The following is a 17,221-nucleotide window of genomic DNA, read 5'->3' as shown; positions in this document are numbered from 1 at the left end:
CTTCTCACTATCAATAATAACCGCTCCCAACATTTGTCTTCCGGTTTCTTTAATGTTTGTTACCTTGTCGATCGGACCTTTCAAAGGTAAGCTTGTGAAAGACAGGGCGACGTAGGTATTTAAGTAAAGGACCCATGTTCTTGCATGTTCATATATATATAATCAGTCACACATAGCCGAAAAAACACACATTCAGCGAAGAATATTCCGCTATTCTTGCAACATATATATAGGCCTTCGTCTTGTAAGGAAATGAAATACATGCATATGTGCCCAAGATGTATATTGATTTAGGGGCAGGTCCGACATTTGTCTGCCAGTCAGTCAGTTATGATTCACCAGCTGTCGATTACGACAGTTGTCAGCATACTGTTACAATTGTACGTTATTGGTGTAGATGCGAATGGTGCAGTTTTTGATGTGGTTATTATGCTTATTGTGAATGTAGACTTCTTTATATTTCTGAATAGAGAATATGGGTTTATCAGCAAGAAAAGTGAGACTTTGCATGTTAAGTTGTTAACATTTAACATTTAATTCTCTTATTAGTAAAAAAATCTTCAGTGAATCTAGGACAAAATCCACCCCAAAATTGCAACCTAAGACAAAATCCACCTCTAATAAATTCCAGCCAAAGAATAAAAAACTCATGACATGTTTAGTCACAGAAATGAAATTTGTTCATATCAGTCATTCATAATTGATAACAAAATGTTGTTCCATATCACTACCATGATCTATGGTGAATTTCCATTTTTGACACAAAAATGACACAAACTCTCTATATATTACTATAGAAGCATTGTATCACATCTAGATGGTTATATATCTCATACACATTAAAAGAAACAGAATAGTCATTAAACACATTAAAAAGTATGTTCTATCAATACTTGAGTATAAAGAGCTCCAATCGGGCAAGCAAAAGCATCTGAATTTTTAAATTATTCATGAAAGGGGATTAAGTAATGTTCAAAGTGTGAGTCTCCTGAATGATACATGAAAGGCTTTTAAGCAGTGATCAGAATGTGAGAAACAGAGAAAACATTTATGTTTGAAACAACATATAAATGGAGAAATACACCTGCTGCTTCTACTTAGGGGAATAATTAGCCACTTAGGAAAATGTAAATGCTATCAAGACAAAGTTTTCAATGCTTGAGAAAAACATTTTGATCAAAGATCAGGCCACACTTCTGTGGTATTGAGAGACAAGACATATTGTAATTTAAAATTTTGTTTGATTCCTTTTAAACAACACTGCACTGAAACCTTACAAAAAGCCCCACACATTGTAATATTAATTATTTTGGTTGGCTCTTTTTAAATGGGGGCAAGCCCCACTAACACCCCCCTTAAAAATTAAAATCACAGTATTCCTCAAAACTAAAAATGACAGCATAATATAATCTTCATTTTCATATACAACACTGCACTGAAACCTTACAAAAATGCCTTTCTCCACATATTGCAATTGTACATTTCTTTTGGCTCTTTTAACATTTACAATGACAGTATTCCTCAAAAATAAAATGACAGCGTAAAATAATATGTTTATTTTCGTAATGTAAACAACACAGCCCTGATGCCTTACAAACCCATAACAAAATGACGTCAGTACTGAATACAACGTAGTGGGTGTAATACATTTGTGCAACAATACTGCAATGTCACAGTTGAACACAAGGACAGATCATGAATTGCAACACTATTCTAAAACAAAAAGATACAAATATGTTTGATTTCTTGTGCACGTATTTGGTGAGGGATTCAAAAGACAGGCCAAACTTTTAACTACAGCAGTAAGTCACTGTGTTTATGAGGGCACTGATCCAGAGCAATTTGTGTGGACTGGTTGTTGATTTTGTTATTGCTGTTCTCCCATGAGTACCTGGATGATATCCCAGAATTTGTGACTGGTTCATGACTTTGCCTGTGCCATGCGCAGTTGATAGTAGCTGTATCACTGGCTCCCAATAATTGACTGGATTTGGCTAATTACCCTGGAATATTTTCGTTATTCGTATATACTACAGAAAAACTATTGAATCTTTTTCAGTTATTTCTTCTGATATGTTTAGACAACATAATAAAGTAAATAATATAAAAAAATGGTGTTTGTTGTTTGTTTAGTTAATTAGCGACAGCAAGGTGAATGTCAACTTTGGCAGTCTGTATATTTTGTCTTACAATCCTTGTCACCGCTGCAAATGTCTGTACAAATAACTTCTACGGTTCCAACACAGCAAACCTTTATTCTGTTCTTAATTCTGTGTACACTGTGTCCCTGTTGTTGCCAGTTGAAAAACCGTATTGCAACACTGAATTCTGACTGACACTGTCACTTGTGTCAGCCTCCCAAAACTCCATAGCATCGCATGCCTCTGCCCCAAGTTACCTCTCTTTTTACAGTCAAGTGACTTACAACAGACCACATGATCTCAATGTAACTATAAATAGGGCATTTGACCGCAACAATCCTTATTAGTTTATTATCATATTTGTATGCATTTTGAAACTTAATCAAAAAGCACACAATCTGCTTATACTTATAGTGAATTTAGGACATGGCTGTAATATCAAGACATTGTATAGATTGCCAACATGAATCATATTTAACACAAACCCACTAATGCTACAACAAATGAGTAAAAACGAAATGCAAATATTGTGTAATGGTTATTACCGTTAATAAGTGACAAAAGGTATAAGAAATCCCCTCAGAACCAGCAAAATATAACACTGACAAGTCTGAAATTTTCAATAATATTGTATTGAGCAGAAAGCACAGGCAAGCTACAAAGATACACAATAGAGATTTTATGTACAATACAACTGAGTCAAATCTAAAGTAACGGGTCACAAATATAATGTCAACTCACCAAAGTCTTGGTCTGAGAGTGAAAAACAGCTATACTGATTATAACATGGCGAGCGGTCAGGCACCGGTTATGTAGGGTGAACGTTGATAAAGGCAGGCAGTTTAGTGTACTCCAGATAATCTGTGCGTCTCGTCAACACAGTAATCTGCCTTTATATACACTGTTACTGATTCCTGAGTGTTGGAGCACAATATGACCATTGCCATTAATGTAGAAGCTTCTGGTAGCCTCCTGGAAGTACGCACAACACGTATCAAAGGGAGGTAAATCTAAAGCACTACCTTGAAGCCTGCTGCCAAAGTATGAAAAGCACTGAACATTTATGGTACGAAATGTAACCCATTATGACATTCACTCAAAACTTTAAACATTGTGACCCAATAATAGTTACCACGTAGTAAATAATACAATTTACAGAAAATACACTCTTGTAACAACTGAAATTAAAACTATCTGAAGTTGTAGCAACAATGTCAGGCTATTACCTTGTTCAGGAATATATCCATCAATATCCGCATAAAAGAACAATATACCAATCATCTGCAGCTGGTAAATAATCCTGATCCATGTAATATGTCTTTTTGTTTAACAGTTTAATATGCGAAAGAACTGATACATCGTTTCAGGTTTTCCACATTGGTGTATGGCCTCATTGGCCACTCAAGATAGCACACCTGGCAAGTAATTGTATGATATCCACCATTCTTTAAAAGAGTAATTTAGTTAGCCAATAATTGTCAACATATTGGTGGTTAATTCTTTGATGGAAGCATGTTGATTTTACACAGGCACTTCACAACAGGGTATGTTCAGTATGGAATAGTAAATCCACACACATAAACACTACCTTTAGACAAATCTGCTGTGGGAGATAAGAGTAATTAATCAATCAGTGTGTTATCAGTTGATCCTATAATCGATGTTTGTTTTTGTAACTCAGCTGATAGTTCCCCTTGCTGCACTTCTGTGCATCTGTCACATAACATATAATAAGTTTGTCACATCAGACCTTACTTTGTAATTTTGGAGTATTTACTCCAGACATGAGAAATGCCAAATGGGAACATTTGTCGTGTTGTTATAAATTCATGATTGGACATAAAGTGAATGGTGACAAATAACGTGTATGGGTCACAGCAAGGGAGAAATAATCACTTTTTTGCATGCCATTTTAATTGCCTGAAAAAAATGCATAAGCCAACACTGTTATGTGCTACGAACAAACAGAACTTTATTGTTACATAAAAGAAATACATACACGCATTATTGTGTACTTAAGTTAAAAGCCTATTTACCAAAGAAATTTTTCAGATTTAACTAGCAGTGACAAAGTGTTGTTTTATCAGTTTACAGATGCAAATAATCAAATGTGTATATTTTCCTTAATTTAGTAATTAACACAATATATGTCCATACATATGATCAACTGAACTCCAGTAAACATGTTTTTCCTTATCCTGACTCATGCTAATTGCTTATCTCCTCTTCCTGGTGAAGGTAATGGAACACCTGAAATCCCTTGAAGTTCGCTTCTAAGAGAAGCGGATGTAAAAATACACTCACCCACGAGTTGCCTCCCTTTACCCACACACATGGTCAGCTGATCGGCCATGATTGTCACTCTCTCCCTATTGCCCGACGAGGGCGGCTGGAGGCACCTGGGGTCACGTATATGGCGATAAGTTTTTCATTCCTTTGGTCCTTCAACTAGGTTCAACATTTGTGTCGCGGTACCAGATCCCTTAGACTGGGCAACAGCATCCTGGGGGAAGGACGAAACACGTTTTTGTTTCCCCCTCCAGTGATGCTACCAAAAAGTCATCGAGAAAATCAGATGAAGGGGCTACAACTGATCTTGGTCGCGCCATACTGTCCAACGAGACATTGGTTTCCAACACTTAAAGAAGAGTCAGGACAACCAGTGCTATAATTACCAGACTGGAAGAATCTTCTCGTCCATCCTCACACAAAACAGGCGCATGGCAAACCATCTGCATTCCAACTTCACGTATGGATCCTATCAAGACCTGTTTAAAGCACAGAGGATACTCGGCGAGAGGAGCAAAAGCAGTTACTTTAGCGTTACGGAAATCCACTCGCCCCTAGTATGATGACAAGTGGAAACAATTTGAGGCATACACCAGGAGAAAGGATTCACGGCGATTAAGGCAACACATCCATAGATAGCAGATTATCTATGCCATTTACGCCATTCCAGAGGTCTGAAAGGCTCTACATTATCTACATACTTGGCAGCTCTCAGGTCAGTCGTCACCATGGAAATGGGGACCAAGCTGACTAAAGTACCCAAGTTACTTGCCTTACTACCCTCCTTCAAGTTTGAAGATCAACAACACAGATTTAGATCTAAATGCTGTATTCCAGCATTTCACAAGTCCGCTCGACCTGCTGAACTGCTGACTCAGAAGATGCTGTTTTTTCACTTGCCTTGGCTACAGCTGCACGAAGGTCAAATTCCTGCTGTAGACTTTAATTGTACGAAGTTTGATGCAAGTCACGAAAAAACAGCTCACCTGGGTCTACAATGGGATTTTATTGCAAAGAATCAACTGCCAGGTCATTTGGACAGACAGTTCCGCATACCGGCCTTGTCTTCAATCCTGATGTCATGATACGCAAGACTTATCAATATGTCCAGTCAGAGCATTGAAGATATACATCACATGGAGCAAGTCTAGAAGACAACGTTTCAAGTGCCTGTTCATCCCTGTATCTACTGAGACACCTACGGAAGTATTCCACAACACTATCTCAGTGTGGATTAGAGCTGGTATACTTAGAGCATATAAAGCAGCAGGATTGGAACATCTGCAAGCCTCCAACCCGCATGAAGTCAGAGCCCTAGCCTAGAAATTATTATTATTTTCTTGACATTCAGTTGCATCAGACACTAGCAGAACGCTAGTTATTTTGGATATCATCACGTTCCAGTCAACGAAGCCTTCTGCAGAAGACAAGTTTGACTGGATGTGATCCCCCCCAGAATCTACAAATGACTATTAGAAGAATAGGACCGAATTATCACCGTTACAAGGTCCCGTTAAGGGGGAAAATTATAGGACGTAATTTTGACAGCCAGCAGAATCCAGCGTCCAGGTCTGACCCACCGCCGTTTCTGTTGGATTCTGTAAGCAATTAAACATGATTCAGGATAAGGAAAAATATGTAATTTTCTGAATAAAATTGATATATTAAACTTATCCTGAATCATGGCAAAAGCCCTGCCAGCCACCCCTTTCAGGCGTGCTGAATTCCTATAATTTTCGTGTCAAGCGATTGTTATGGAGAGAGTGACAATCATGGCCGATCAGCTGACCATGTGAATGGGTAAAGGGGGGCTACTCGTGGGTGAGTGTATTTTTACGCTTCTTTTAGAAGGGAACTTCAAGGGATTTCAGGTGTTCCACTACGTTTGCCAGGAAGAGGAGATAAGCAATTAAGCATGAGTCAGGATAAGAATAAAACATCAATTTCATTAAGAAAGTTACATATTTGAGTCTTCATGTATGTATTAGATATGTGTTAAATAAAGTAATAAGGTTGTTAACATGCAAGGTTTTCTGCACATGCCAATTCCCTAGATCATGTTGTCATGTTTGGTCAGCTGGCAAACTATGTTGCTGTTTTATTGAGATGCCTTCACCATACCTTACCCTTAAGATCTACTAAGTAGACAGGTAATGCAAGGAGGATTATATAATAAACTCAGCAAAAATAAAAACTTGACACTCTTTATTTTGCAAATAGTGTTTTGAAACTTTTCTTGAAAGAGCTCTTGTTGTGATTATGGTTAAATGCATTGTCAAGGGTATTACGTCACACATTCATTCTACTGGTTTGGCCTACTTAGCAAGAGGGAGAGCACTGCATCACGTTTCCATGTGCCACAAGTCAAGTGACCTATTGATACACATGCAATTGATCTCACGGTAGCAGAGTAGAGTGTCATCTCAGAAATGGTTAATTATTCGTTGATTTGCAATGCCATGACTGTCAAACATTAAGCATGAATGTGCCATTGACATGCTGAATACGGCATTGTCCGTCACTGATGTTACGAGGGTTATTGGATGCAGTTGATAGACCATCCATAATCTCCAGATACATGTCCATCAAACTGGCACCACAGCTGACTGTCCCCGTCGACTATATCGTGGACGAATTCTAACCCGTTTCCATCGACGCCAACGTCTTCTCTGGCACACCGGCACCTGAGATGGACCCAGTGATATTGGAATAGGGTTGTGTCCATAGATGAATCAAGATCAAGTAAGGAACCCTCCACAGAACTTGCAGGAGCTTGGTGCCATGTTGGTACAAATATGGCAGCGCATTCCCCAAGCTGTGTTCAGATGCATCATCCAATCTATGAGGAGACGTTGTATCGCACCCATGGAGGACACACCCGATATTGACATAATTTCATTATGTTGTGACTCACAGTTTTTGATCATGGTCATTGTAGTCGCATTTCTGGTGGAACCGATTCCATGACAAACATGATCTGTGTTCTATAGCATCTTTAATGACAAGAGAATTGAATGCAATCGTTATTTAAACCCATTTTTAAAAATGTTCAAATTATTGACTTTGAAATGAGTGTAACGTTTTTATCTTTGTTGACTTTATATGAATGTATATCTTGAACAGTTCATATGAACATTTTATTAATTTCTGTATGGTGTTTTTGTTGGTTTCTTCACAGATGGCAACTCAGCAAAGAGGCAGACTTCCTCCAGAAGATGAAAAACGGTTACAGTTGAACTATGAACTCCTTAAAAGTGAACTTGATGGAAAAGACTTAGTTGATAAAATGTTTCAGAGTCGTATTTTCTCTGTAGATGACATGGAGGAAGTTAAAAATGCCATGCCAAATATTCGAAGCAAGAGGACTGATGTCTTCCTGACTAAATTATTCAACTCGGGAAGAAATGGTTATACAGTGTTCTTAGATGCGATTAAAGAAGCTGGATATTCACATGTTGCTGAAATTCTCGAAAACACAGTTCTAGTTTCCGAAGCTGAGGAAGGTAATCGTGAAAATTCACCTATGGAAAAAGACTTGTCCTTTGTTAACTTTTAGTAAAAGTTATTGTCCATATTAAACCAAACTTGGAATAAGTGATCTGCGAGTGATCCAACTAATTAAACTTAAAAAAACTAATTAAATTTCTAATATTTGGCATTGCCTGTTGGTGTGTGTGACAGATGAATATATATGACATCTGGTAGCTCATTATCTGTATTCTCATTGAAAAACAAGTCATTTTGGTGTCATTGAGAGCTATTTGATGAAATATTTACATTCCATGTGTTTATAGATCCAAGATGTGTCTTCACCATGATGTTCAGGTTTAAGTCAGATTGTCAAGTATGGTGTCATTATTTGAATTTTATTGTCTTTTGTTTCAGAAGACTGGTTTGAGAGTGTGCCAGGTTCACGCAGGACAGACAAGATACAAGAGAAAGAGTTGAGCAGAATGGTGGGGGCTTTTGGCAGTGGTTGGGAATTCATTGCCGTTGAACTTAAAATGACCAAAGCCCAAATTGAACAGGCCAAATTAGCTGGTCATACGCCATACTTGCAGATGTTTAATATATTTACGAAGTGGAGACAGCGTGAGGCAGGCAAAGCAACGTTCCAGGCTTTTGTAAAGGCACTTCGGGCCTGTGAGGACAAGTGTACTATAGAATGGGACATCATCAAGCATACGGTGCAAAACTCACATTGACACAAGGTGTAGCGTGCATCCTAGATAAATTGTATCTCCATTATTTTACCATTAACATCCCAGACCTTTGTGCATCTACTGGTACACAGGCCCTCTTTGTAGACTAAACTCCATGGCTCTTGTCTTGTATAACTTTAGAGAGAAGTTTGATTCCTCATGAACTTCAGTTCAAGTCAAACAACAAATCAAAATTGTCTCTTCCGAGTGAAAGTTAGGCATTCATCTCCTGTCATCCATGTTGTTGAAGTAAAGTAGTTAAGAAAGGATTTGAAAACTGTTGTAGACTGCTGTTGTTTAGGTTGAAGAGATGCACTAAGATAAGGAGAGTGTTTTCTTTCTGTTATAGACATGATGTAACTAAAACAGGCTCAAATAACTGTTTGTCACATCATCAGAGAATAATGTAATTATCAATTTTCATCAATTCCTCATGTAAAGAAAGATACATCCAAACATTGATGTCTTGCACTTGAAGGGACAAGTACTTTGAGTTATTGTCAACACAATCATCAAATGATGAAAAAATGTCAACAAATTTCTGAATAATGAATGAAAACCATGCTTTACTTGTAAAGAACAGTATGACACAACAACTTTTGACTATATTTGGAAAAGAGGTCCCAGGACAAAATAGCAATCTAATGGAGATACTACTGCTAAACAAGGATGAGCACAATCCAACACGTGACATGAATCCCTGAATCAGGTCCATGTACATAATGCTATGTATATGGTCATGTGTTAATAATGCAGTAGGGAACCCACAAGTATTACAGGACCCTACAACGCTCCTCGCTGAAGCTGAAATGGGGATGGGTATTAGCTGGTGGAGCTGAGAAGGATTGAGGATGTATAATTAGATAAATGTCCCAGGGTCTGCCGTGGAGATGCTGGCTGTATAACAGAAGTGATGTTTTTTCATTCCAATTTGCATGTAGTATGTTTTTCTAAATGAATTGTTTTCAGAAGGAATTTCACATTTTAGAATCATGATTTTGAATATGTATAAGAAAGGTAATAAGAATACAGTACATTGACAATTCCGAAGATCATCAGACAAGTGTCAAACACATTCTCAACTTCCTGGGTAATGTATATCATATTTATATAATGCCTTGAAGGTTCCCCTAGGGTACCAACTAGGTGACTTGACAAATCACCCCTAGTATATTTTTTTATGATAGATGTAGATTTAGAATTCTTTAAGTGTTGTATAAAAATTACTTACCAATCGTCAGTAAGTCATGGAGCACAGATGCTTCATACTTACCATACCTGTTACAAGATGTTAATGTATGTGAATTTACTGTGATATATTGCCATGAGTTCTGTATTAGCTTTAAGTAAGACTCATGTTTTTAGTAAAACTTATGTCTTTTTGCATATGTTTTAAAAGTTATGAATCCCAGTGTCAGCTTTGTCCACAATGAGGTAATGCTTAACTTATCTTTCTGTAGCCATAGTGATAACAGTGTATAACTATGTATAACAATAAATATGTATGTCTGGTTTAAAGCCAGCAAGTCCTGATAGTCCTTGTACAGAGCTGGTCCATCTGATGGATGTAACACAGTGTATTGTGATGCTATTGGCAGTTATATATTGCAGTGTGATGATGTGAAGTATATGGAAACAGTGTAGGGTATAAATGGCAGTGTTTCGGAGGATTCCTCTCATTGATGTACAGTATCATCATCCTAATTGACTGTGTCCAGTACTTTTCTACCGTATATTCCACCATCAAGAGTTCAGGTCAACCAGTTCAGCACATATGCATTTTACTGACCACTGGAACACTTGCTCAGTCAACAGATGTATGTTCCATTATAAGGTTTGTCTTCATCATCATTATTAAAAATGTATTCGGTACTGATGGATAGAAATTTGTGATGGTCACATGTTTTTGATAAAGTCAGGTTTGTCCATAAACCCTGCACACTGACGTATTAAGATCTAATATATGTGTTCAGTTAGTTTTCATTGAAATGAAATCACTTCTGATTTTCTTGTAATTTCCTGTTTTGATTTCTTTGAACTTGAATCCGTGGAATAAATCAGATTATCACCTGGACAAATTTGGGAACAGCTGAAAATGGTGTCTTTCAATCTATTTAGAGACTGGTCATTTGTTAAAGGTCGGTTGGGCTAGTGAGATTAAAGATGGATGGGGTTTAAAAAATGGCTGCCCAAGAGGATTTTACCAAAATACATTATGGTGAAACGTGAACAGTTCTAGTTTGGTTCAAGTGTATCGGACAAAGTAAGTTATGGATATTGGTTTTGGGGGATTGATATTTTATAAGTGTGTCTATGAATTTATATATCATTAGTCATAATTTGAAAATGTACATATATCATCCCTAACTATTTTTGTCCAGTGTATGTAGGCTGCAGGCTGATTATTGAGGACTTTCATGTGTCATCAGGATTAAAGGGGAAGGGGTTTTGAAACAATGTTGCATGTTTTGGAAATGCTGCATCAAATACTGGGTTAGAGGCGGTCAGTAAGATATGATTCAGTCCAGAAACTGATCTCTGATCTGATCTCTGAATAGACTCGGGGCAGTGGGGTAGCCTACTGGTTAAGGCATTCGCATGCTGAAGACCCGGTTTCCATTCCCCACATGGGTACAATGTGTGAAGCCCATATTCTGGTAAGATATTACTGGAATATTGCTAAAAGCTAAACTCACTTAGACACCCACCGTCCCCAGCCAGTCAAGTACATGCAAGTAAGAGGTAACTGTATTTCATGTATGCACCCAATATTATTGGTTAGTTCCTTCATCAGATGATGCAGCTGTATTCACTTTTTCACCTCTCAGGACCTGTCGAACCTAGAATCACAGCTATGATGACTTTGTAACTGAGAAGTAAAAACATGATGTAAATAAACATGATAAACATTTCTTTTTTGTTGTTGTTCATGTAAAAGTTTATCTCTTAATACAGTAATAATGTCCTCATATATACATTTTGTTCCTAGCCCAATATTGGCAAAATATCCGGACCTGGCAAGATGGCCACATCTTTCTTTCTCTGACAAGGGAAGATAATGAATATCTGACCCCCAAATTTTGTGTATGATGTCATGTAATGCCAAACAATAAAATGACATCATATTTAGTGTCGGCAATCTGTGGTGATCAGATCCAAGCATCACATTCCAAAAGATTAATGAAATACTAGATGAATTAGTGGAGTGGGAGAAAATTCCTTTGGAAAAGTTTCTTGAGACACAAAAGTTTGTTGAAAGAATGAAAACCGAAGCACATGAAGAATAAAGGAATCTGATGAGAAGACGCTCAACACCTAGCTGGGGAGAATTAGAACTCTTAACAAACTGGATGTTTTTTTAGTGACATATTTTTGAAGAGTAGACAAGGTTTTTTAAAATGACAGATTTGTGCTTGAATAGTATCAAGTGATAAAAATATCATGACCCTTCTTTTTCCATATCTTGCCCCATATCATCCTGAGATGCCGATGTATGACAGAGGCCATTGGTTTACCAACTAGTTTACCTCTGTCTGGAAGCAGACTATCACTGGTTAAAACAAAATCTTACTGTGAAGACTGGGCGAGAAGTGGTCTTTGCTGTAAGAGGCAAAGAATGGAATCAGGTGGTCAGGCTTGCACACTTTGACATGGCATCCTATCCCAACTGTAAAAATCAATGTTCATGTTTCGATTGTGGGATTGTCTGGACCAGACTTGACTATTTACAGAGCATCACCATATGGCAGGAATATATATATATCCCAGTATTTTTTGGTATATGGCAGGAGTATTGCTGTGTGAGGTGATAAACAACAAACATACAGTGCTAAAGGAGTACAATTGAACCATGATGTGTCTGTGATATTCTGTGGCATGACCAACTGTTTGATTACTTTTTCTCTTTTGACTATGGGATTGTGCACTCCCAACTTTAAATCTTGCCATGTCTTGACTATAAACAACAGCTGTGTTCCGTTAAACCACTCTGTCATTGTCAGGATGAAATGATCTGATAGTAAGTATGATACTGACTGACTGCTGTTTGAGAGGTCACTCAAACAAAACATTTACTGGCAATGTTGAGCGAGTGTTCATGTTGAGATTTCCACTGTTTTATCAGGTTTTGTTTGTAGCATGTTATTGTTACATGGTACCACCTGCAAAATTAAAAACCCCAAAAACGTCGGGGTCTAGAGGTATATCTATGTAAACATTGATATTTGCGTTAACCCCTGCACTGGCCAAGGATCTAAACTGCTTCCTGGTATAGAAAAAGGGACACACTCTGGAATATTCTCTATGAAAGCTGATCCTGTTGACTTGGACTTGTCTGTGCTAAAGATAAGATCCCATGGGTCATCAGATCCTGAAAAGATAAAGGGACACAATTCTCGGTTCCTCAAGACCAGTGCTGATCATCTTGACTTCCACACCGGATTCCAAGGCAGAACACAGAAAAGGTCCTCTTGTACCCAGAACATATCCTTTAAAGCATGAAGTGAGGTGTTGTTATGGTGATGTTAATCCATTCTGCTTTAAATTACCTCAGTTATTCGTAGGCCTCATTTATGAAAACCAGTGCAACTGCACCAATCATTCCAAAACGTGTTCTTGCCACAAACCAGCTCACTCATATATTGCTTCATCAACTGAAATGAAGGATTGTACCCAGGAGGTAAGAATGTATTACTATAGTGATTTATTCAATATTTTCAAATTTTATTACACATCTCATTCACACATGATGAGCAATAGCAACTATAAACATACATATAAACAATATATTCATCATACACATTGCTTTATGTAAAAAAATAAAACATTCTGTTTAAAGTGTTAGGATGAACTTCTGATATACCACATAACTGGAAATGGTATAGAGAAGAACTAAGCTACTTGTGCGAGACCATAGTGATGAGTACAGGCACAATATATCCAGTTTCCACAAGTTTATTTCTGTTTGAAGCAGAAACAAAAGTGGTAATGATATATATATATGTTCTCACAAAGCAAACTTTCACACTTGAATGATACACTTGCTCAGTTGCTATGATTTGTTCATTATCCATTTACTTATCATGGAATAATTCATAAGAAAATTCATGAATATATTGCTTGTAGTAGTAATATATAATAATGAATTTTCTCATGAATTATTATTCCATAACAAATCCATGTATATTTGTGAAGTAAAACACTGTAAGCAAGTGTGACTTCCCTCTTCTTTGATGTCATGTTCAACTGATGTCACTGATGATAAAATACAGAAACAATAGTTGCAAGCAAAAGTGATATGTGCACATTTTATATAGTTGAGACTGGTAATTTTTGACGATATGGGTAATAAAAAGAAATAGTTCTAAAAAAATATAGTTCTGAGCAAAACTGGGCATGTTATCTTGAGTTTAATATGCAAATGACACTCATTGCAATTCATTCAACTAATACCACCTGCAGCAGTAGTCACTGATATTTATTCTAATGAACAATGGACTGATGTGGAACACAGATTTCAACTTAGAAGTCAACTTAATGCTGCATGGAATAATCTTCAACAATACAAATGACTGGTTCAGCATGTTCAGTGGCTACAGCTGTATGACTGTTGTTCAGCATGTTCAGTGGCTACAGCTGTATGACTGTTGTTCAGCATGTTTAGTGGCTACAGCTGTATGACTTGTTCAGCATGTCACATTATCATTACAGTGTATATTGTAGCATTAAGTTCTGGTCATATCACATGTTGTACATTCTACTGTACTTTGATATTTATAGTAATGTCATGACACATGCAACGATAACTACAAACACAATACAAAGTACCTTTTTAAGAGTAAATGTTAAAATTAAAACATATAGAAAAATGTACAAATTTACATTAGGCTTGAGAAAATCTAAAACTGTCAAATTGCAGTCTTAGAAAAAATACACATCTATTCTGCTCCTGAATGACTGGCATTGATGAGCTGCCTCAATCGCGGATTCTGTACTGATCACAATTCACTTGTCTGAGAATGTCTGTTTCACAATGCTCTTCCACTGCCTACTCAAAACAAAAATACTTGGTGGAAGATTTGACATGTGATACACTGGATTATGAAGAAAGACTCGAGGCACACGTGGAGTCCAGCATGACAGTCTGAAGGCAGCCTCTCGTAGACTAGTGCCATCCATAACAATACATGGTCAACACAAACATCTACTTCTTCAATGATGAGTCTTTAATACCTTACCCACATCACCAGACTGTCAAGTGATCTTGAAATGTCTGATGTGAGGTCACATTAAGAAAATACACAGAATAGTATTCAGAGTGAGATTCCAATGCAGTGCATCTCACTGTCTGGGTGCCAACATGTCCACTCTGTTCCTGTGTGGACTAAACACTTTGGAACTAATACCATAAGCGGGTCAAGAAGGTGAACTGTAAGATCTAGCTAAACTGTAAGATCTAGTTAATTGTTTCCTATTCAGATCTGGATATGTTACATACACCACAAATCTCAATTATAAGGACATAAGGTAAACAATGGTTGCAACAGTGTGAGCAGGACCCTGTTCCTCAAAACAATTGTAAAATGACAATAGCTGGAAGTCACTACAGTCCACTTGTAAATTTATCTTACAATCTCTCTGGGAGTTTTGGTCTCTTTAAATGTATTAAGTTGTACAAATTTAAAAACAAATATATATGATGCATCAAGTGGCTGTGAGCCCCAACCCCTGAACATTTGTTATATCAATCAGTTCATTATTTTGCCACATACTTACTGAAAACTATTCTTCTCAGGAGGGGTTGGGTTGGGTTGTGTAAATAGAGTGAATAATTACATCACATGACGCAATCGGCAATATACCAAGAATTTTCTTCATGAAACCCTAAACCTATTGTGTACCAAAACAGTAGGTGAAGACAGCCATAGTGCTGTAGTCACTGGTATAATTCTTCATTTCAGTCGTGGTAAATGAACAGCATGTTCAGTGGCTACAGCTGTATGACTGTTGTTCAGCATGTTCAGTGGCTACAGCTGTATGACTGTTGTTCAGCATGTTCAGTGGCTACAGCTGTATGACTGTTGTTCAGCATGTTCAGTGGCTACAGCTGTATGACTGTTGTTCAGCAAGTCACATTATTATTACAGCGTATATTGTAGTATTAAGTTCTGGTCACATCACATGTTGTACATTCTACTGTACTTTGATATTTATAGTAATGTCATGGCACATGTAACGATAACTACAAACACAATACAAAGTACCTTTTTAAGAGTAAATGTTAGAACTAAAACATATAGAAAAATGTACAAATTTACATTAGGCTTGAGAAAATCTAAAACTGTCACAAATCACAAGTTTCACTGATAAACAAATGAGTCCATATCGTCAAGGTAACAAAACCTAAGCTAACAAAATTCATGTCAGTTCAACAAAGTTCTGCTTCAGCAACATCACATTGTAGAACGTCCAAATCTTGAAGCAACTTTTGAGCTATAAATTTTTGCTGTGTGTTATGCAAGGCAGTTAAAAACTTCTCAAAGGCATCTGGACCTCTTCTTACAAGAAAGTTAAAGAATTCGCTCACTCTTTGTCTTCTTGTTGGTTTACTGTCAATCGTATCCAGAATGTCCTGAGAGAATACTCTCTCCTGAAACAAGTAGTCAGACACACCTGTAGATATGATGACTGTATCCAGTAAGTATAACCAGTTGTTTCGTATTACATTCCGGTGAGCCTCTTCCATTATGAAAAACCTGAAATGAATAACAGCCAGATATATTTTGGAATGACTGCAGATCAAATATTATAATATGCTAATGTAGCTGATAAAACCTTCTGTCCTGATACAATGACACTAACACAAATTATGCAACTTAAAATAATTAAGTCTGAGCATTCAGAGACCAATATGTATGGTCTCTGGCTGGAAAGCATATAAAATGGTTTATGCCCCCTGATGCAACTAAACTAGCCTTTGGAGGTGGAAAATGTGTTGTCTTCTTGCCTTCATGTGATGCTGAGTATTTTCAAGTTAGTGTAGTTGGGATGTTATTGATCCGTTATATGAAGTTATACTAAGTTTGAAACTTGGCAATTACATTTAGAACTACGTCATTTAGTTACTGTTTTGGTTTCCATCTTCTCTGCTGTGAGTATCATTTTATTTTGTCAAGCTGTTTTACCATGGACAAAATGTATTACAAATATGAAAACTGCAACTTAATAATATTGAGTTCTTTTAATGTTTCTTCCGCCTTCGATGAAATGTAACAACTTTAAGACACAGTTGATCTGTTTTCTAGACTTACTTTTAAACACCGATTTGTGATGGATCAAGGCGGTGGCAACTTATTTCGATGGCAGACAATACCGAAAGTAGAATGTATTCATCTAAACAATCATAATTATTCTTAAAGAAATCAGTACACCGCGGAGTGTGGGTTTAGATTAGCTGGGCTCCGTCTCGCAATTTTCTCACTATATACATATGCAAGTTGAAGCGCGCAAAGGGAAACAGGTTGTCGCTGGGTGGAGCTTTATTTTGTAGACTGGTTCCCCTTCCCTATTCCGCGCTTGCTGAGCGTAGCA

At 37.2% G+C, this 17,221-nt stretch overlaps 1 protein-coding gene and 1 long non-coding RNA gene across 3 annotated transcripts; one reads left to right on the top strand and one right to left on the bottom strand.

Moving 5' to 3' along the window:
- Positions 1-22: 22 nt before the first annotated feature.
- LOC137295586 (uncharacterized) lies at positions 23-11,542 on the top strand. 2 transcript variants are annotated; one of them, XM_067827008.1, is made up of 3 exons: positions 23-86; positions 7,609-7,933; positions 8,316-11,542. In XM_067827008.1, the coding sequence occupies exons 2-3, from the start codon at positions 7,609-7,611 to the stop codon at positions 8,633-8,635; spliced, it is 645 nt and encodes a 214-aa protein (XP_067683109.1). In that variant the 5' UTR covers positions 23-86; the 3' UTR covers positions 8,636-11,542. The 2 variants fall into 2 exon arrangements, with proteins under 2 accessions (XP_067683109.1, XP_067683110.1); XM_067827009.1 differs by having other exon boundaries at positions 61-115.
- Positions 11,543-13,311: 1,769 nt separating this feature from the next.
- LOC137295585 (uncharacterized) lies at positions 13,312-17,098 on the bottom strand. Its single transcript, XR_010957588.1, has 2 exons — positions 16,942-17,098; positions 13,312-16,386 (listed from the first exon to the last, which is right to left on the bottom strand). It is a non-coding gene; the product is annotated as an uncharacterized lncRNA (long non-coding RNA).
- Positions 17,099-17,221: the final 123 nt, after the last annotated feature.

This window comes from Haliotis asinina, chromosome 9 (genome assembly GCF_037392515.1).
Source record: "Haliotis asinina isolate JCU_RB_2024 chromosome 9, JCU_Hal_asi_v2, whole genome shotgun sequence".
Classification (NCBI taxonomy): domain Eukaryota; kingdom Metazoa; phylum Mollusca; class Gastropoda; order Lepetellida; family Haliotidae; genus Haliotis; species Haliotis asinina.
Note: the sequence above shows the minus strand (reverse complement) of the source record. Positions and strands in the feature narration are given on the sequence as shown.